This window comes from Papio anubis, chromosome 9 (assembly GCF_008728515.1).
Source record: "Papio anubis isolate 15944 chromosome 9, Panubis1.0, whole genome shotgun sequence".
In the NCBI taxonomy this organism is placed as follows: Eukaryota; Metazoa; Chordata; class Mammalia; order Primates; family Cercopithecidae; genus Papio; species Papio anubis.
Genome location: NC_044984.1, coordinates 111,479,280 through 111,501,123, shown reverse-complemented (window position 1 = coordinate 111,501,123; position 21,844 = coordinate 111,479,280). Strand labels below are relative to the sequence as shown.

Here is a 21,844-nt window from a genome sequence, read left to right as displayed (position 1 = left end):
TAAAACAGTTCAAATACATACTGCCTTCTGCTTCCTAGATTGGCAACACTTGATTAATATTGCTAGGCCATTACCAATGTCTTCATCTTGTGGGTAGTTTGGGGCACCTGTCACAGCCTTATTTGTGCTTGGGTCCAGAGTAGATCTCTGTGTTTCAGGTGAATCATCCATGATAATGGAAATAGAACTCCAGAGCCAGGTGCTGGATGCCATGAACTATGTTCTTTACGACCAACTGAAGTTCAAGGGGAATCGAATGGATTACTATAATGCCCTAAACTTATATATGCATCAGGTAAATATAGGTACATAGTATATTACCGTAGTAATATGGTATAGTAATTTTATTTTCTCTTTTTAGAGACAGGGTCTTGCTCTGTTGCTCAGGCTGGAATGCAGTGGCGCAATCATAGCTTACTGCAGCCTCAAGCTCCTGGGTTCAAGCGATCCTGCCGCATCACCCTCCTGAGAAGCTCGGACTATGTGCCACCATACCGGCTAATTTTTTATTTTTTGTACAGATGAGGTCTTGCTGTGTTGCCCAGCCTGGTCTCAAACTGCTGGCCTCAAGTGATCCTCCCGCCTTGGCCTCCCAAAGCGCTGGGATTATAGGTGTGAGCCACTGTGCCCATCCTATATGTATTTTTTTAAGCTTCTGTCTGATAGACCGTACGTTCTTGAAGGCCAGTACCATGCTTTCCATCTCTGAGTGCTCAATGAAACTTATTTTTCCTTCTGCTTTAAGGATATTGTTGTGGAGTTGATCTGTTTTCTCGTAGAGTATCCTCCATATGCAAACCCTTGAGATAGATTTTTGACTAAAAGTAGATATTCTCTGACTCTGGTCAGTTTGTATCTCATGAACACTAAACTGTTCTCAGAAGTCATGGACTAAAAAACTGCATGGTGTATGGTACAGTCTCATATTCTATTATGAGAATGTTTATTGAAAGAATGAGAATGTATAGTTCATCCCAGTGAAGTAAAAGCATTTTTTCTGCTTTAGGTTTTGATTCGCAGAACAGGAATCCCAATCAGCATGTCTCTGCTCTATTTGACGATTGCTCGGCAGTTGGGAGTCCCACTGGAGCCTGTCAACTTCCCAAGTCACTTCTTACTAAGGTGGTGCCAAGGCGCAGAAGGGTGAGCATCCGTGACTCATTATCTGTGGTCCTGAAGATTCGATCCCTCTGTGCTGAGAGGCAGTCTGATTTTCAACATCAAGTTGGGTGTTACCACTCAGGTTAAAAACGGGACTAGGGTGGTGATGGAACTGTTTTGTTTCCTGGCTGTATCAGTGTCAGTATTCTGGTTGTGTTGTTATACTATAACAGTTAGGATGGTACCATCAGGGGAGACTGGGAAAAGGGTACTCTGGATCTTTCTGTATTTATTAAAACTGCATGTGTGAATCTACAGTTAACTCAAAAAGTTTAATTTTAAAAAATAAGACTCTGACTTCAGGGTCTTATGTGGTTCTCAGAGTCCCTTTGTTTCAAAGCAGATCAGATCAAAGAGTTCTTAAAGAAATTATTTCTTTTTATTCTTCTGTAAAATCTCCCTCTTTGTCCCACATGAGTGGGAGAGGAAGAGAGGAAGGGAGGGAAAGAAAGCCGGGGAGATGGAACAGGGTGGCCATGTTCCCCTTCAGGCAAGGTTGGTGACTGATGAGAATTTTAGAGACCTGGTTACTGAGTTCTGTTTTGTTCTTTTTTAAACCTAGTGCTCTGTAGGGCAAAAAGCTCCTTTTCAGTTATAGTCTAGCTTTTCTGAAAGAAATAGTTCAACAGATGGAAATATATTCTCATTAAATCTACAATTTAGGGGAAAAGAAAAAAGTTATTTACCTATGTCCTGATCTTTGAAACTCTGTCTTAATGATTAACTCTGATACCCTTTAGTGATGAATTGTGTGATAGGAAGTACCAGAGCTTTGAAGTCAAACTGGGTTCAAACTTTGCCTTTCTCTGAGGAGGCCTCAGTTTCTTCCTTGGTAAAATGGATTAATGTTTTTTATAAAGCAGCTTGGAAGATTAAATGAGATTATCCAGCATATTATATACCCAGGAGAGTTTCTGATGTGGCATAGCAAAAAAGTACAATTGATCTCTGTTCCTACCTCTTAGTTTAAGAAATAAAACATTACATATTTAGTTGAAGCCTCCCAGGTACTCTTCCTCATCCCTTTCTCCTCTCCAGAGCTAACCACCAGTTTGAAAGTGTTTGTTATTTCTTTTCTCTTTCTTTTTTGAGACAGGGTCTGGCTGTGCCACCCAGGCTGGGGTGCATTGGCACAATCTTGGCTTACTGCACCCTCCATCTCCTGGACTCGAGCCATCCTTCCACCTCAACCTCCCTGGTAGCTGGGACCACAGGCATGCACCACCACAACCTGGCTAATTTTTTTGTAGAGACAGGGTCTCGCCATGTTGCCCAGGCTAGTTTGAACTCCTGAGCTCAAGTGATCGGCCTGCCTCAGCCTCCCAAAGTGTTGGGATTATAGGCATGAGCCACCATGCCTGGCCATGTTTATTTCCATGAAAATGTTTATGGTTCATTACTTCTGTATGTTGCATTAAATAACTGCAGGCTTCCCTTGTGTTCCAGATAATGTGTTTCTGAGGATGTACTGAATGGTTTAATTTTTGGATAGTGGGGACCCAATTTCCATTATTTTAAGTGGAAAAAATGATTTTTCGTCCCATTCCCTTTCCCCAAATAACCCAACCAATCTTCCCAAGTATCTCCAAAATATTCTTAAATGCCTATGTAATAATCCACCAAAGATTTCTGTACAATATAAAACATTTAAAACACCAATTGCCATGTCATTTGCCACGATAACTTACTACAGGGTAGGATTGTATGCAGTTAACATCATTTTTCCTTCTTGGGCTACAGTGGACATATACTGTAATGCAAATGAACAAGGAAATAATTTAATACCCCCCCCGACATGTGACAGAAACTAGCACTGAGCCCCATAAGGGACTCAGCCCTCAGGGACACGGCAGGAGCTTCTGGGCTATACGGCCCTTTCTCTCTTTTTCTCTGCTCTTTGCCTTTGGCCACTTTGCTCTGTCCCTGTACCAGGACCGTATTTTCTTAAGCACTGCAACTTTATAATAATCCCTGATATCTGAAAGGATGAGACTCCAGCTAGTTCTTCAAAATTGCCTTGGCTGTTTCTAGCTTTTGCTCTCCATAGAGATTTAGAATCAATTTTGTCAGGTTCTTTGGAACCCCTTTGTGTCTGTTGATTGGAGCCAGGGATTACTTTGAATTGGAGTTCTAGATTAACAGGAGGACATTGCCAGTGCCTCGCTATCAGTCTTATTATGAACATGGACCACTCTGTTTGTTTAGGTTGTCATTACTGGCCTTAAAAAGATTTTATCTTTTTCTTCATCAAGCTAACATCTTGTTAGATTTATTGTTAGGTACCTTCCTTTTTTTTTTTTTTTGCAGTTGTAAATGGTAATTTTTAAGATTACATTTTTTAAGTATTAATGGTATGCAGAGATGTGCTTGCTATCTAGATACAGTTTTGATTTTCAGTGCCTTGGCTGAATAAATCATTGGTGCTAATAATTTGTCCATTCCTGGCTGTTCTCTATGGATAATCATAGTATCTGTGAATAGTGACAGTTTGGTTTCTTCTTTTTATAACTCCTATATATCTGTTTCTTTGTCTTGCATTACTCTGCTAGCTAGATCTTTTTGTACAAAGTTGAATAAAAACAAAGATAGCAGGGACTCTTGCCTTGGGTATGACTTTAAATGGAATGCTTTTAAAATTTCAAAGCCAGGCACGGTGACGCACGCCTGTAGTCCCAGCTGCTTGGAAGGGTGAGGTGGGAGGATTGATTGAGCCCAGTAGTTCAAGGCCAGCTTGGGCAACATAGCAAGACCCTGTATCAGAAAAAGAAAACAAAAATTCACCATCAGGCGTGCTGTTGGGAGCAGTTAGGGAATATGAAAGCTACCATCTACATTCCTACTTTGCTAAGTTTTCTTACTATCTAGGCATTAGATTTTTTTTGTATTTTCAGAATTCTTTTTCTGTGTCTACACGTATAAGGTTTTTCTCTTTTAGTTTATATGTTTAGAAATAGATTTTTTTGTTGTAATAGAATTTCTCTTTTTTAACTTTTGAGGTCTGGTGTACATGTGCAAGTTTGTTACATAGGTAAACTTGTGTTATGGGGGTTTGTTGTGCAGATTATTTCATGCAGGTATTAAGCCTAGTTCCCATTAGTTATTTTCCCTGATCCTCTCCCACCGCCCACCCTCCGATAGGCCCCAGTGTGTGTTGTTCCACTCTGGGTCCGTGTGTTCTCATCACTTAGTTCCCACTTATAAGTGAGAGCATGCAATATTTGGTTTTCTGTTCCTGTGTTAGTTTGCTAAGGATGATGGCTCTAGCTCCATCCACATCCCTGCAAAGGACATGATCTTGTTCTTTTTTGTGGCTGCATAGTATTCCATAGTATATATGTATCATATTTTCTTTATCTACTCTATCACTGATGGGCATTTAGGTTGATTCCATGTCTTTGCTATTGTGAATAGTGCTTCAGTGAACATATGTGTGCATGTGACTTTATAATAGAATGACTTATACTCCTTTGGGTATATACACAGTAATGAGATTGCTGGGTCAAATGGTTTAGCTGTCTTCAGACCTTTGAGGAATCATCACACTCTTCCACATGCTTGAACTGATTTACACTCCCACTAACAGTGTATAAGCATTCCTTTTTCTCCACAACCTTCCCAGCATCTGTTACAAAATAGATTTTTGCACGTTTAACTCTCCTTCCATTGTTGCAGCACATCTAACTTAATCACTTATTTGTAAAATACATTGCTGCATTTGATTTACTCATGTTTTATCCAGGATTTTTGCATTTATGATAGCTCATAAATGATCTTGGCCTAGAAATTTTTGTACATTTGTCCTTAGGAAGTTCTAGCCTCATAAAAACAGTTGAAGAGTTCCTTGTTTCTAGAACATTTATATAATTCTTATTTTTTTTTGTACTTTCCTCATAGGTTTATTTATTTTATTTTTGTTTTTTATTTTTTTGAGATGGAGTCTCACTCTGTCGCCCAGGCTGGAGTGTAGTGGTGCGATCTCAGCTCACTATAACCTCTGCCTCCTGGGTTCAAGTGATTCTCCTGCCTCAGCCTCCCAAGTAGCTGAGATTTCAGGCACACACCACCATGCCTGGCTAATTTTTGTATTTTTAGTAGAGACGGGGTTTCACCATGTTGGCCAGGATGGTCTCGATCTATTGACCTTGTGATCTGCCTGCCTCAGCCTCCCAAAGTGCTGGGATTACAGGCGTGAGCCACTGCACCCAGCCATATAATTCTTATATCTTTGCTAAGGGTAGGTTATAAATATAACTCAAGGAGGAAATTCGATTGGACTTTTTTAGCAGCCAAAGAGAGGAATATGCTATGATTTGTAGTGGGCTTGAAATATAAGATGAAACAATAGCTCATAAGAAACACAAGTATCTCTGAAACAGAGCCACCTGAATCCCGTCCATGAGTCCTCGCAGAGAGTGGGCCTGGTAGTGCGGTGAGAGCTTGCATCATGTGACCACTGCTCAGCATTGTGCTCAGCAAGGGCCAACGCCAGCGTGCTAGTGCAGGTCACAGAAGGCAGGCCTGCAAGAGGAGCTGTGTGATCGAGGCGAGGGGCACAGCTCTCTGTGCTCTAGCGCAGGGTTCCCAGCCCAAGGCTGTGATGGGCTCAGCAGGTCTCTGACCACCTCAGTGTATCAGCAGAACTGATGGCCGAATCCTTCTGGTGTGAGGTGCTGTAACTTTCTTTTTTTTGAGACAGAGTCTCGCTCTGTTGCCCGGGCTGGAGTGCAGTGGCGTGATCTCAGCCTCACTGCAGGCTCCAGCTCCCAGGTTCACGCCATTCTCCTGCCCCTCAGCCTCCCAAGTAGCTGGGACTACAGGCGCATGCCACCACACCTGGCTAATTTTTTGTATTTTTAGTAGAAACGGGGTTTCACTGTGTTAGCCAGGATGTTAGTCACGATCTCCTGACTGTTTGATCCGCCCGCCTCGGCCTCCCAAAGTCCTGGGATTACAGGCGTGAGCCACCGCGCCCGGCTGAGGTGCTGTAACTTTCATCAGATCATCCAGGGCCCAGGATCCACAGATTGTTACCTGCTGCTAATCTATGGAATTAACAGACTGCCTCAGGCATTCCATGAATCATTATCTTAGCCGAACTTGTAGATACTCCTGGCAGTGAGTTGCTATTAGATGACATACATCGGTGCTGTTTCTTAAATGTCAGTGTGCTGTGGTCTTGACAGAGCAGAGCTTGTACAAAGGGGTCAGATTTTAAACTTGAACAAGACATTCATATTTTAAGTAGAAATGTTATGGTCTCAACCTTCAGCCCATGATTTGAGCTACTTATGCAGAGCTTGTACAAAGGGGTCAGATTTTAAACTTGGACAAGACATTCATATTTTAAGTAGAAATGTTATGGTCTCAACCTTCAGCCCATGATTTGAGCTACTTATTGTGGAGACTTAAAATAATGAGTTGTTCAGCTCTCATCTGATATTTGGCTCTTTGGATAGGGCGACCCTGGACATCTTTGACTACATCTACATAGATGCTTTTGGGAAAGGCAAGCAGCTGACAGTGAAAGAATGCGAGTACTTGATCGGCCAGCACGTAACTGCGGCACTGTATGGTGTGGTCAATGTCAAGAAGGTGTTACAGAGAATGGTGGGAAACCTGTTAAGCCTGGGGAAGCGGTAAGGTTTTCTTGGTTTTCTAGTATTTCTGCAGAGCACATGTCTTTAGAAGCTTGAATTGTGTTTGAGATGTGCCAAGTGACTTTTCTTTGAGATCTTTGCAGTAGGCACTGACAAGTTCTCTTTGCGAGTACTGAAAGCATTCTTCAGTAACAAGAATATCTTAGACTGGGAAATATTATTTTTCAAGGGCAAGATCTTCTCGTATCCAAATGCTTTGCCATCTTTTAATTTATACCTTCCTATCATTAGATAAGAAAACAAAAATATGAAACTGTCTTGTTTCTAAGTCCAAGGAAATTTGTCCTATAGGGAAAGTAGAAAGTTGTAGGCTGTATATTATAGTAATAGTTTTCTGTCTAATGACATAATTCTTTTTTTAATAGACTATTTTTTAGAGCAGTTTTAGGCCAACTGCAAAATTGAGCAGAAAGTACAGAGAGTTCCTATATCCTCCCTGCCCTACACATGCACAGCCTCCGTCACCGTCAGCATCCACACCAGAGCGGTGCATTTGTTGCAGCCAGTGAACCTGCACTGACACATCATTATCACCAAGAGTCCAGTTTCCATGAGGGTTCACTCTTGGTGTCATATATTCTGTGTTTGCACAAACACATAATGACATGTGTCCCCCTTTATAGTATCACACAGAGTAGTTTCACTGGCCAAAAATATCCTCTGTGCTCTGCCTACTCATCGTTCTTTTTTTTTTTTTTTTTTTTTGAGACAGAGTTTCGCTCTTGTTGCCTAGGCTGGAGTGCAATGGCGTGATCTCAGCTCACCGCAACCTCTGCCTGCTGGGTTCAAGCGATTCTCCTGCCTCAGCTTCCCGAGTAGCTGGGATTACAGGCATGTGCCACCACGCTCGGCTAATTTTTGTATTTTTAGTGGAGACAGGGTTTCTCCATTTTGGTCAGGCTGGTCTCGAACTTGCAACCTCAGGTGATCCGCCTGCCTTGGCCTCCCAAAGTGCTGGGATTACAGGCGTGAGCCACTGTGCCTGGCCTTCAGAATTCATTTTTAATTAGGTACAGTGTTATTGCTGTGATTGCTTAGTAAAAATGCTTTTGATTTTCATTTAGTACCCATCACCAAAGTAGGGTACAAGATTTATATTTATTGTATTTTTTTTTTCTTAAGAGTATTGTATCTCTGTCGAACAGAGGAGAAATACCAGAATCAGAAAACGTTTGGGATTTGTGTCAATTCTATTTAAAACCTGGGCCTGGAGAAAGAGAGTCTTTGCTGAAAAAACAAGCAGGATAAGACAAAGATTGTTTTTCCTCTGCTAGGGAAGGCATCGACCAGTCGTACCAGCTCCTGAGAGACTCGCTGGATCTCTATCTGGCAATGTACCCGGACCAGGTGCAGCTTCTCCTCCTCCAAGCCAGGCTTTACTTCCACCTGGGCATCTGGCCAGAGAAGGTAATTATTTTACCTTGATGCTTTGCACTTGCCTTAGAAAGGGAAGTCCTAGATTGAAGGGTGCCCGTGACAAGCTTCTCTTTGTGTTAACATGGGGAATAAACACACATTTATTCAGTCTCCCAATCATAACCCATCAGTAGATTTTTTTTTTACCTCTCTTATTCTAAGGAAAATTGGTTCTATTGCCAGAAATTGCCTGTTCTCTTTGTGGTCAGCTCCTTAAACCCTAGAACCACAAAGCCTCTGTCCCCACTACTCACCCATGGGGGCCCTAAGATCGTTTTCCCCGAGTCACCGTCACTCAGCAACGTAAAGCAAAGCTATAAATGGTCAACCTCCAGCTGTACTGTTAACAACTACATTGGCCATGAATAAGTACTCCTGTTTGACACAGGAAAATTGGATCTTAGATATGTTCAACTTGAGCCACTAGAGTAAAGAAGGACTATTTGGAAACCATTGAATTTTGACACTGTTTCACTTGAATTTTCTCCGTTTTTTACTGGCCCCCTTTGGGCAGCAGCATGCGCTTTCAGAAGGCTGTGGTGTTGACCTTGCGAGCTGTGTGGATGCAGCACGTAGAGAGGCCCGCTGTGTATAACGGTGCAGGAGCCAGCCGCACATTCCCACCGTGCCCTGACTCTTCTCTAGAAATATGTGAACAGTCCTTTTTGTTTGTTTAGAGCAGAATTTAATTCTGAGGTCTCACAGGCCATTAGCATAAACTCATCTCCTTGTGTCATTAGAGAGGGATAAATTCTTTCTTGAAAAAGTGAATATTCTAAGTGACTCTACATTGCTTAAATTTAAAGTCTCACTGAATCACAACTGCGAAGATCTAAAATAGTTCTAAGAAACGATGCTTCAGTAGGAAAACCCCAAGGCTCCTGTTTTAAGAAAAGATGTCAGCCGGGCATGGTGGCTCATGCCTGTAATCCCAGCACTTTGGGAGGTTGAAGCAGGTGGATCACTTGAGGTCAGGAGTTAGAGACCAGCCTGGCCAACGTAGTGAAATCCCATCTCTACTAAAAGTACAAAAATTAGCTGGGTGTGGTGGTGGGCACCTGTAGTTCCAGCTACTCAGGAGGCAAGATAATTGAACCCAGGAGGTGGAGGTTGCAGTGATCCGATACCATGCCACTGCACTCCAGCCAGGGCAACAGAGCAAGACTCTGTCTCAAAAAAAAAAAAAAGAAAAGAAAAGATGTCATCTGTAGCCCACATGGCAAATGTCCTCCCAGAATATCTGTGTAATGTGGTAGAGGAATTATTGGAAAAGAAAACTCTCCACCAAAGTTACCAACTACTTGTCCAAGATATAATCATTTATTTTCATTTTATTTATGTGTTTTAATTTTTTTTTTTTTTAATAGAGACTGAGTTTCACCGTGTTGCCCAGGCTGGGCTTAAGCCCATCTTGGCCTCCCAAAGTGCTGAGATTACAGGTGTGTGCCACCACACCCTGCCTATTTATTTATTTATTTGGGGTTTTTTTGTTTGTTTGTTTGAGATGGAGTCTTGCTCTGTCACCCAGGCTGGAGTGGAGTGGCATGATCTCAGCTCACTGCAGCCTCTCCCTTCCAGGTTCAAGCAATTTCCCTGCTTCAGCCTACCAAGTAGCTGGGACTATAGGTACACCACCACGCCTGACTAATTTTTGTATTTTTTTTCTTAGTAGAGACAGGGTTTCACCATGTTGGCCAGGCTGTTCTCGAACTCCTGACCTCAAGCGATCTGTGTTCCTCGGCCTCCCAAAGTATTGGGATTGCAGGCGTGAGATACCACACCCAGCCCCTGCCTATTTATTTTTGATACCAGGATATATGTATACTTTTTGCTTTAGACTTGTTAAGGAGTTTTTACGAGATGCCAAGCAAAGCAAGTTTCTTTTTTTCTTTTACTTTTTTCTTTTTTTTTTTTTGAGACAGAGTCTCACTCTCTTGCCCAGGCTGGAATGCAGTGGCGCAATCTTGGCTCACTGCAACCTCTGCGTCCCGGGTTCAAGTGATCTTCCTGCATCAGCCTCCCAAGTGGCTGGGATTACTGGCACGTGCCACCACACCTGGCTAATTTTTGTATTTTTAGTAGAAACGGGGTTTCACCCTGTTGGCCAGTCTGGTCTTGAACTCCTGACCTCAAGTGATCCGCCTGCCTCGGCCTCCCAAAGTGGTGGGATTACCTGCGTGAGCCACCGTGCCCAGCCTGCAAGTTTCTTTAAATGTAAATTTTGTAGTTAAATTTTGAGTCATTGGAGAAGTGATGCTATTAACATCCCGTTTTAGGGGGAAATCTGCAGAAGCTGAGTTGTCCTCACCTTCCAGACTGGACTCATTTCAGTACTTGGGCTTTACAGACTTATTGGGGACTAACCTTGGTGTCCTCCCTAGTTCCAAAATTGCCACACGCAGAGCATTTTCCCTCATGACATTTGCTGCTGGGGTGCATCTCCTGGGTGACCCCTCTTTCAGAGATTAGGGGAGAAAAGTGACTCATTCCCAGTGCACTCGTGACTGCCTACCCTTAATAAATGCATAATTCAGCTAGAGCCCCTGAGACAGCCAAGGAAAACTGTGGGACTCGCAGTGCAGAAGAATCCAGGGGGTGCTGAAGAAATCAGACAAGGTTCCTCTCCAGAGGAGGGGTTTGAGGTGTGACCTTGAAAAATGAAAACCAACTTCAGAGGGTAGAAAAGTAGGTGACTGCAGTCAGTGGGAACAACCTGCACGTGGCCAGGGGTGGGAGGGTGGGGCGCCTGCACATGTCAGCCTAGCACGGATTTATATGCTGATGAGTGTGCAGTTTGAGGTGTATTTTTACGTGTGTGCGTATAATTGTTATGGCGTGTGAGACCAGTTTGTGAAAGGCTTTGACTTTATCAGGTGAAAGGGAGACATTCCTGAGCTGGGAAGGCCTGAAGATTGCCTTGTTGTTAATTGAATTAAATCAGGAAGAGCTAAGAAACACAAGCCCTCTTGGTCACTGTCGCAGTAATCCAAGGTGATGATGGCTGTGATGGACATAGAGAGGGGCAGGATGGTGAGATTTTAAGTCAGGAGGACTGACTGAATGCCTCCTTCCATCTTCTCAGCAGCCCTATAGGGTAGATATTATTTTTATTTTTGCCATGTTGCAAGTAATGAAACAGAGGCAGTGAGAAGTTAAATAACTTTGCCAGGTCTTCTGCACATGCCATGACAGCACCAGGAGTTCAGTGCGGGCAAGGTGATGCCCGAGCCCACCCCACGCGGCATCCCGTGGTACAGTGGACCGAGGCCAGAGCACTTCTGAAGAAGCCAGCACACAGGCACCTTCTCCTTCCTGCTGCCAGACCTGCGTCCTCATCATGATCCATAGTTCTCCTTTCCCTCCTTCTCTGCCTTTCAGTGGAAAAGGTATCCTTCCAATTTTCCAAGGCAAACACCTGTCTCTTCTATTAGAAGAAAAACAAAAAGTACTCCCTTTCCACCCTGCAGGCATTTCCGTGGGTCGCCACCTTTCCTCCTCCCCCACAGCTGAAGCTCCTAGTCTGCCTCCCACTCACTCCCCAGAACATCAGGACCTGTTCCCATGCCTCCTCCACAGGCACTGTTCTTGCCCAGGAAGCCAGTGACCCTCTTTGGCTGAAACCATTCTCCTCATTGATAAATGCAGTAGATACTTTTTCTTTCTGTGTCTTGCCCTGTCACTGCGGGCTACTCCCTTCTGGGAACACTCGGTTCCTTTCGCTCTGTGGTGTCTGGTTCTCAGGCTCTTGCCAGTTCCTCCCTTCAAGGCTAAAGGATGGTTTCCAGACGTATTCTACCCTGCACCTGTGCCCTAGGACAGTTCCCCTCTTCTTGTGTCAGTTTCTGCCTGTCTCCTGAGGCTGCTGGAGCACTGGACCCTGGGCTCCAGACCAGCATATCCACAGGCCTGCTCCACCCCTGCACGTGACTCTGTCTCCCAGACGGGTGAAAGTCGGTCCGCTGAGGCCAGTACTTCTGCAGCTTGAAGCAGCGCCCTGGCCTCCTGCTTGTCCTCCCTCTCTCCACTCTGAGCCCCTGTGAACCCACTCTGTATACAGGCCCGAGGAATCTTAACAAAATATCAGTTAGGGCTGGACGCGGTGGCTCACGCCTGTAATCCCAGCACTTCGGGAGGCTGAGGCGGGCGGATCACAAGGTCAGGAGATTGAGATCATCCTGGCTAACATGGTGAAACCCCGTCTCTACTAAAAATACAAAAAATTAGCCTGGTGCAGTGCCGGGCGCCTGTAGTCCCAGCTACTCTGGAGGCTGAGGCAGGAGAATGGCGTGAACCCAGGAGGCGGAGCTTGCAGTGAGCTGAGATCTGGCCACTGCACTCCAGCCTGGGCGACAGAGCGATACTCCGTCTCAAAAAAAAAAAAAACAAACCAAAAAAACCCAAAAAAACAAAATATCAGTTAGGTCCCTTCACTGCTTAAACCCTTCAGGGTTGCTCCCCCATTGCCTTGAAGACCAGACTCGCTCTCCTGCGTGTGGCTTTTCGGTTCTCGGCGGTCTGGCCCTGCTTGCCTGATGCTCCCTGCCTCCTGTGGAGCTCCTTGGTCCTCTGCAGCACCCACTTTGTGTTCCTGCGCTGTCTTGCTTCAGTCTTTTGCATGTGCTGCGTCTCTGCCCAGGGCCTCTGCTCATCCTCAACTCCATTGGCTGGCTCACTTCTGCCCAGCTGTCAGTTTAGACTTCTGCCTCCTCCAAAACCCCTTCCTTGGTTCCTGTGCGTGGCCAGGTCACGTTTTCCAGTCATTCCTGTGCTTGCCCTTCCTAGAGCTTCATCCAGTCTCTGGTAACTGCTGCTCCGTCATCCGTCTCCATTAGAGCATGTTCTTTAAGGACAAGGACCAGGTCTCCTTCCTAACTGTCGCCTTCCCCATGCTCTCAACACAATTCATGGCCCATGATAGGAACTCAAAAATTTTTTTAAATGAATAATTAAGAAATGACTGCCAGGTGTGGTGGCTCATGCCTGTCATCCCAGCACTTGGGGTGGCAGAGGCAGGTGGATCACTTGAGGCCAAGAGTTTGAGACCAACCTGAGCAACATGACAAAACCCAGTCTCTACCAAAATAAAATATAAAAAGTAGCTGTGTGTGGTGGCACATGCCTGTAGTCCCAGCTACTCGGGAGGCTGAGGTGGGAGGATCGCCTGAGCCTGGGAGGTCAAGGCCAAGGCTGTACTCCAGCCTGGGTGACAGAGTGAGACCCTGTCTCAAAAAAAAAAGTGGCAGAACTTCATTAGATATGAATAAAGACGATTCAAAGGGGATGTCCAGATTTTTCAACATGGGGGCAATTTATGCCACTCTGAAAGTAGGTATTTGGAGAACAGGCCTGTTTTGGTAGTAGGAGAGTATTTTCTGTGGGGTATGTTGCATTCGTCCTGACCTGAAGCCATCAAGTGCAGATGCCCAGTAGCCTTTAGCAGGAGCTCCCAGCATTAGCATCTGGTAACTGAAGCCCCAGAAGTAGCGGATCCCACAGACAATGGATATCAAGAAAGCAGAGCCGAGAACTTCAGAGAGAACCTTAGAGGGAACCTGGAATTCAGGGACAGAGCAGGGGCCAGCAAACTATGGCTTGCGGGCCAGATTAACAAAACTGTTTTTGTGAATAAGTTGTGTTTGTTTACTTATTATCTGTAGCTTTTTTCAAGCTACAGTGGCAGAGTCGAGTAGTTAAATCAGGGATTGTGTGGCCCCCAAAGCCTACTGTCACTTCTCCAGCCCTTTACAGAAAAAGTTTGCCAACCCCTAGGCTAGAGGGAGAAGAGCAATATAGGGAAATGCATCATGGGTAATAGACCCCAATCCAGGATCTCCGCCCCAGAAGTGGTGATCTTGTGGCATTCTAGGCCTAGAGTATTTGGTGGGGACGGCATGGTGCCTGGGTCAACACTGTCTGCAAATACACCAGGCCCCGAGGTGCAGTTCTTCGTTTCTGCCCTCTCCCTTCGCCCTCAGCCACACACCCAGTGAAAGGGGGGGTAATTATCCTTGACCTTATCTAGACTTCCTCTGTTTTCTGATGATACCAAGTTCTGACCATTTTACTTCTCTGGTGGGGAGGTGGCTGCTAGGAGAGAAGGGGAGCTGTGTGTGTGGAACACAGCGGAGGGGCAGAGAAAGCGGCTTGCTGGAACTCTGGCAGGCCACGAGGACAGCCGTTATGCAGGCACTGTCAGTAGGCGCTTCCTGTTGAAGTAGAGGGTAAATGCTGCGAGTGTCCCAGAATTAAAAGTGCCCGGCTGGAAGTGGAGGCACAGGGGGATTGACTGGCTGTTGATTCTTGTCAAAACTGGGTTTGGGGTACTTGGGATTATATTGTTTTGTCCATTTTTATGTGTTTGGAACTTTTTGTAGTAGTTAATTAAAAATGCTCCTACTCTTGCTAGGGTATGACACTGGTTGAGACCAAGAGTTGATCTTCACACCCAGGGCCACAGCTTCACTCCACCTCTCCACCACCCTGTGACCCCAGGCCAGTCACTTCACTAAGTCTGAGTCCTCTTCTGGAAGTGGCAGTGATTAAAAGCTTTTTTTTTTTTTTTCCACCTAATCCTGCCAATTTAAGGTCAAGAAATTACTGACCGTCAAATGGGAAGGATTAAGTGAAACAAAAAACGTGATGGCCTTAGCACAGTGACCAGCAGAGAATAGTGTTCAGTACATGTTGAGGTCCAGCACGTCTCAGTCTGAAAGGCAAGATAACATGGTGCATAAAACTGGAGTTTTCACAATACGTTGACAGGCTCACAGTGCATCAGCAAATAGGACAGTGATTATTCATGATTTGAGAAGCTGAGAAAGGAATTCAGAGGTAAAAACACCAGCTAGTCTGACAGGTCTGGGCCTAGAGTTCAGGTGGCTTTATGCACTAAGTAGGCTGTAATCCAGGACTCAGTAAATTGGAAGGAGAACCCTGTCAGAAACACTATGCTAAGGGCTGTAAACATAATGGGTATGAAATAATTGTATGGCTGTGTCTTTTTAAGCGTGGAGTTTTTTCCACAGAGGTACTGTGCAGTACAGGCGGTAATAGTGGAGTCAGACAGGCCTGCTACTCTTTGCTGCTAGTTTAACCTCTCTGCATAGATGTAGTTTCTCCTGCTGCCTGCTGAATACGAAATACCATATGAGTTAAGACCACTGAAGTGACCAGCAGGATTTTAGAACTCTATTGATATACGTGGCTCCCTCCTTCTAGTATAGCTTCATAAACTCAACGAATGCATCCCTTTGGCGCCCGCTTCGTGACTTTTCCATCTTTTCCAGCACTGAGGCAGTTGTGTCAAACATTCTCTTGGTCTTGATTAAAGCAATTTGGCATTTTTTTCCCTCTGAATTCATGAGTGGCAAGTGAAAATTGTTCCTGTGTGTTGGAAAAACATGGATTCTCCCATTTCCCATGCCAACCAAGCATGCTAGGTGCCCGCCTCATCCAGAGTGCCCTAGGTGGTGGGCCCTCGCCTGCGTCCCCAGTGCTTACCCCAGCACACTGGTTTCCAAAGAACTCCTCAGGTGCACATGGGTTGAATTGGGGTGTCCTGGGCCAGCTGCCAGTGTTATAGTCGAGCCCAACCCTGGGTATATGCAGTGCCAATTTGGTGGCGGTCCATCAGAGAATGGCCCAGAGACCTGGACTGGGGCCATCAGGGCACAGCCACCCCTTGTGGTCCTTTGTTAGGTTACGTAGGTAGGTCTAAATCCCTCGCCGCAAAAAAGAAAAGGCCTAGCTGAAAATATTATCTTTTAGTCTTTCTGTCTTGTCTTGAAGGTGCTTGACATCCTCCAGCACATCCAAACCCTAGACCCGGGGCAGCACGGGGCGGTGGGCTACCTGGTGCAGCACACTCTAGAGCACATTGAGCGCAAAAAGGAGGAGGTGGGCGTGGAGGTGAAGCTGCGCTCCGATGAGAAGCACAGGGATGTCTGCTACTCCATCGGGCTCATTATGAAGCATAAGAGGTGAGTGCCCGCGATTGTCTGTCCTGTGGTGTCCCTTCCACAGGGGCTGCGGAGACACACACGCACCTGGTGAGCCCCCAGGGCACAGTGGAGGAGGAGCTGACTGGATCACTTATCCCGCAAGTGTGCACCTTGGGGAAGACAGAACGCTGAACCTCTTTTTTTCTTTTTGAACCATGTCTTTGACCTTTGTGTTTTTTTAAGCAGCAACTTACTTTCCTGAGAGAGCTTCTAGTGTTTTTAGCGGCCTTTAGATGTTTGACCCTTCTCTGTTTGGGAACATGGAAGTAACTTTGTAAGCCACAAGTTTTTTCTCTCATTTCCTCATTGTTCTTATGGCTTGTCACTTAATCTCAGGCTCTTCAAATCTGATAGGCACGTGGTCTATTTACCAGGCAAAATTAAACTGTATCCAAAATGATTGGAGCAGTTTACATCCCACCAGCAGGCTAGGAGCCTAGAGTTCTTATTCTCGCCTGGTGCTATTGCCAGACCTTTAAAAGTGTACTCACGTGAGAAATGGCAAATAGTGTTTCACTGTGGTTTTAATTTCTGTTTCCTGGGTTACTAAGCACGTTGAGGTTCTTTTCATATATTTACTGGCTACCCAAGTTCCAAGTTTCCTTTTATTAAGCGCCTCTTCAAACATTTCGTGGTGGTTTTTTTTTTGGTTTTTTTTTTCTCCTTTGGAGGCGGAGTCTGGGTCTGTTGCCCAGGCTGGAGTGCAGTGGTGCGATCTCACCTCACCTGCAGCCTCTGCCTCCTGGGTTCAAGCGATTCTCCTGCCTCAGCCTCCCAAGTAGCTGGGACTACAGGCACGCACCACCACACCTGGCTAATTTTTTGTGTTTTAGTAAAGACAGGGTTTCACCATGTTGACCAGGCTCGTCACTAACTCCTGACTAAAGTGATCTGCTGTCTTGGCCTCCCAAAGTGCTAGGATTACAGGCATGAGCCATGGCACCCGGCCCATTTCGTGTATTTTTTTCAATTATTAGTCCTCCCTATTGATACATAGTTGTTGTTCTGTATATCAGTCTCTACATGAAGATAAGTTGCAAATGTCTTTTCCCAGTTTTTGGCAGGTGGTTTTCATTCTTTATTGCATTTTTTTTTTTGACTTTTAAATGGAAATTTGCAAAGATTTATAAGAGAGAAAGGACTGTAAGGAACCAGGTGGTGTTCCTGTCATCCAGCCTCCACAGCTTCCATACGGGGTGGATCTTCCTCTCCCCTGCACCCTCCAGACCTACCTTTCTGGGTTAATTGACGTAAGTGCCAGATGCCATTTCACCTATAGTGATTTCAGTATGTGCCTCTAAAAGGCAGGGGCGCTCTCTCCTTCTCTCTCGGTCTTTTAATATTTAACATCTTGTTATCACATCTAAAAAACCCCAGTTCCTTAACTTCATGCAGTATCTAGTGAGAGTTCCTATATCCCCAGTTGTCTCATATTTTTAAATGTTTGGATCAGGATTTGTTAGTCTCTTGGTTTTAGTGATGTCAAATTGGTTAGTCGTTTCCTTTACAGGCTGTATTTTTAGTGCCTTGTTTTAACAAACCTTCCCTATCCTGAGCACGAAGATACTTTCTATTTTAGAAGTTCTGCATTTAACACCTGAGTCTTCATTGTACTGAGAATCGAATTTGGTGTGCTGTTGTTAGGCCAGGTCCCCATACCTTTTTCTTTTGGGTGACCAGTTGTCGTCTAATCACTTTTTGTTGAAAAGTTTATTCTTTTCCAGATAAAGTGCTATGTTGATAATAAGAAGTGTTTATAAAAGGGGTCAGGGCTGTCCTGAGAAAAGATTCATGTGGAGTAAAGCAGGTAACTGAGGATGTGAGCTGAGAGAAGCCTCGTGGTTGTCTGTAGGTTGTTGCGCCCGGTCCACAGGGACTGACTGTGCCTCCTGTGTTAACTAGGTATGGCTATAACTGTGTGATCTATGGCTGGGACCCCACCTGCATGATGGGACACGAGTGGATCCGGAACATGAACGTCCACAGCCTACCGCACGGCCACCACCAGCCTTTCTATAACGTGCTGGTGGAGGACGGCTCCTGTCGATACGCAGCCCAAGGTAAGAGGTTCCGCTTGCTCCAGTGGCCCCCTGGGCGTGTTTTCAGCACACGTCGGAGCCCTTGGGTAGGTACTGTGGGCGTCGGCCATCGGTGCCTGGGCGGCTGACGCCCCATGGCCAGCCTCCTTCGGGCCCACAGTCAGCTAAACGTGGCTGGGTCTGCACAGGTGCAGCCCTGGCGAGGGGTCAGTAGTCACACCCGCCCTCCCCCAGGGCCTCCGCTCCCACAGCCCGAACCCTATGCCAGCTGTTGCCAGCTCTCATCTGATTGGCCATTGTCGATGCCAATCAAATTCCTGTAAGTCCTGCCTCCTGGACCCTGCTCTCGGCTCCTCCCAGACAAGGAGGGAACCTGGTGAACACTTGGGGGGCCCCCTAGTGCCCCCTGGCCTCCCCAGGCTTTGGCTGCCGGTTGATGCCGGAGACGCCCTCGTGTGGCCACCTGTGGGGACTGCAGCCCACAGCGCCGGCCCTGGGAACACCTGAGCGCCCGCAAGTGTGCGGTAAGTTTGGGTAGGCGTCTGGGCCACTGCCGCCCCGGCAAGTGCCAGCCCAGGGCAAGACTGAGGTGGAGACTGACAGAGCCTGTGGAAGCCGGTGAGAAACAAGAATGCCTTCAGTATGCGTCTCCCTTCTCTTTGTTCCTGTTGAATTTCACCTCCACTTAATAGGATGAATTCATTGTAGTGTCTGTCAAAGCATTCACATTGATTAATTAATAGTTCACATTTATTAATAAAAATGAACGTGAATGCTAACGTAGTGCCATTCTGTGACGGGCATCATTCTAATGTATATTAACTCCATTTGAGAAACATCATCATTTTCTAGATGAGGAAACTGAGGCACAGGAAAGCCATTGAAATTTTAACTTACAGAACACAGTTTGAAGCCAGGCAGCTCGACAGAGAGCCTCCTCCTTATCCATCATGCTGTACCTGCTGGTGTCTGGCCTAAAACATGAGGTTTGACCTAACTCAATATTATGTTCTGATAAATCCAATAATCAAAATATGGGATGTATAAAAATCTCAGAAGTTTCTAAAAGGCTGAAAATTGCCAGGTGAGGTGGCTCACACCTGTAATTCCAGCACTTTGGGAGGGTGAGGCAGGATTATTGCTTGAGCTCAGGAGTTTGAGACCAGATTGGGCAACACAGCAAGACCCCGTATCTGCAAAAAATTTAAAAATTAGTCAGGCAGAGTCATGTGCACCTGTGTTCCCAGCTACAACTCAACAAGACCCCGTCTCTACACAAAAATTAAAAATTAGGCAGAATAGTGTACACCTGTGGTCCCAGCTATTCAGGAGGTTGGGTTAGGAGGATCACTCAGGCCTGGGAAGTGAAGGCCGCAGTGTGCTATAATCATTGTGTTGCTGCACTGCAGTCTGGGTGACAGAGTGAGATCTCATCTCAAAAGGCTGGAAAATAATGATTATTGTCAATTGATCAGAAACTGAAAGGGTCCCCTGGAACGGCAGCATCAAGAGAGATGTTTGTTGAGACTGCAGGTTGCTTGCCCTGCCTCAGTGTGATGGGCACGGTGTAAGGGGTTTATATGCTCCCTGTGGCAGATGGAGGCACCAACGGGGATATTATTAAACTTTTGAAGCTGTGTCGAATATAAACAAACTCTAAAAATCAACACATGATTTGGAAATTATTGACTGATCCCTGGGCCATTGGTACCAGCACAAGTCACCTGGTAAGTGCTTGATACCCTACAACATAGGCGTTCACAAGAATAAAGAAGCATTTTCTTTTCAACAACACTGTGGGCCAGTGTCTGTGGCTTTACCACATGGCATCATTATCCATTGTTTAGGGTTGATCTTAAGTATTTGGTTTTAGGGGTTGTGATTTGTTCACTTCAGAAGTTGATCTCTTATATCTAGGTGAACATGCAATGTAAGGTTTAGTCATAAAATTGTCATTACTGAAAAAACATCTGGTTGTCAGTTTTATCATCTCTTAAATCGAGATAGAACTAAATGGTTATGGGTGACGTTAGCAAATTGCCTTCTGGAATTTAAAATGTAGAGACTTAGAAAATTCTTAGAACTTCAAAGCTGTTTCTACACTATGCTAGTTCCCGTCTTCTGCTGGCAGTTTCATCAGCACTACATCAGCAAGCGTTTCCTGAGGGACTCTGAGTCCTAGTCTGAGGGGCAGATGCCCCCCAACATGTCTGATGTGTGGCTGTCTGCAGGGTCCTCCCTCTCCAGGGGACTCTCCTTTAGGCCCTCATCTCTTTCCCCCTTGGGGTGTCTGGATATGCTGGTGACTTCCAAAGCCATGTTTCCATCCCAAGCTCTTCTCTGGGCTCTGTGCCCACCTCTAACAGCCACCAGGCGTGTGCGCTTGGAGGTCTCTCGGGGGTCTTCTCTCCACTGTTCTTACCCCCGACTCACTGAACCCATTGTTGTAACTCGATTATCTCTGCAAAGAAAAAAAGCATGAACGCTTTGTGCTGCCCCCATATCCCCACTGCTCCTGCCTGCCCATCTCACTGTGCCTGCCCATCTCACTGAGTGACACCACATGGGGGCCGGGTCTCGCTCTTCTCTCTTTGCCCTCGCCACACATCTGTCTACACACACACGGCTGTCTCCTCATGTGTCTCACATTTCCATTCCGGTGGTCTCTGCTTGCCTACTTCCTAACTGGCACCTGCCTCCAGGCCTGTCCCCAACCAAACATTTTCCTTAGCAGCAGCAAGAGGATCTTCCTAGTGTGTCCCCGGCCACTTGCTGCTTGAATTGACTGACCGTTAGGAGTTTCTCATCGGCAGGCAGTCCAGAATGCTTTACCAGGCCCTAGGGATCTGGCCTTCCCCTTACAGCCCCAGCACGGTTCCCACCCCCGGCATACTCCCGCCCACTTCCGCTCATCTTCCTTGAAGTCGTCATTCTTGCTCGCATGTCTTCACACAGTTGGCTGCCCCTGACTGATAGGTTTCCCTGCCTCACCTGCTGGTTTCCTGTCACTTCCTCCCAGAAGCTCTTCTCACCCCTGCCTCTTCCCTGCCCCTTGAGGTCAGGTCATTTGTTCCCACTCTGCACTTCGTGACACCCTGTCCTTCCCTATCTTTCACATCCGCTGTTTCCTATTGAATGCTCTGCCCCCCTCGCCCAGTGTGAGCTTGGGGAGCTCGGTGAATGTGAAGTTCCTGCTCGCCCACGATGTGTCCCAGCTCCCATGCCACACCCCTGGGAGAGACTCACATTCAGCTGGGGGAGGGAATCCATCCCGGAGAGAGACAGCAGTAAACAGACACACAGCTGTGAGATGAGGGGAAAGTGTGTCATGAATGAGAGGCTTTTTTTTATATATATATAGGAAGTTTGGATGAAGAGCATTTTCAAACACATGGAACAGTTAAAATAATACATCAAATACCCCCGTTTACCCTCCAGTCGATTCAACAGTGAATGATTCCCATATTTGCTTTATCTATAGAGACTTTACTTTTTTCCTGCACCATTTGAAAGAATATTGCAGACATGACCTAAATACTGAATTATGTCTAAGTATAAGGAGATTCCTCTA

General features: G+C 45.8%; 1 protein-coding gene across 4 annotated transcripts in view; it reads left to right on the top strand.

Moving 5' to 3' along the window:
• Positions 1 to 21,844, top strand: part of FBXO21 (F-box protein 21) — a 49,028-nt gene that overhangs the window by 16,513 nt on the left and 10,671 nt on the right. The window contains exons 6-11 of one of the 4 annotated variants that reach the window (XM_009181793.3): positions 159 to 295; positions 1,007 to 1,143; positions 6,618 to 6,797; positions 8,093 to 8,225; positions 16,002 to 16,213; positions 18,137 to 18,294. In XM_009181793.3, coding sequence (XP_009180057.1) covers positions 159 to 295; positions 1,007 to 1,143; positions 6,618 to 6,797; positions 8,093 to 8,225; positions 16,002 to 16,213; positions 18,137 to 18,294 — 957 coding nt within the window. The remainder of the gene's footprint in view (positions 1 to 158; positions 296 to 1,006; positions 1,144 to 6,617; positions 6,798 to 8,092; positions 8,226 to 16,001; positions 16,214 to 18,136; positions 18,295 to 21,844) is intronic. The other 3 variants (XM_003907221.4, XM_021922998.2, XM_021922997.2) reach the window with 3 other exon arrangements.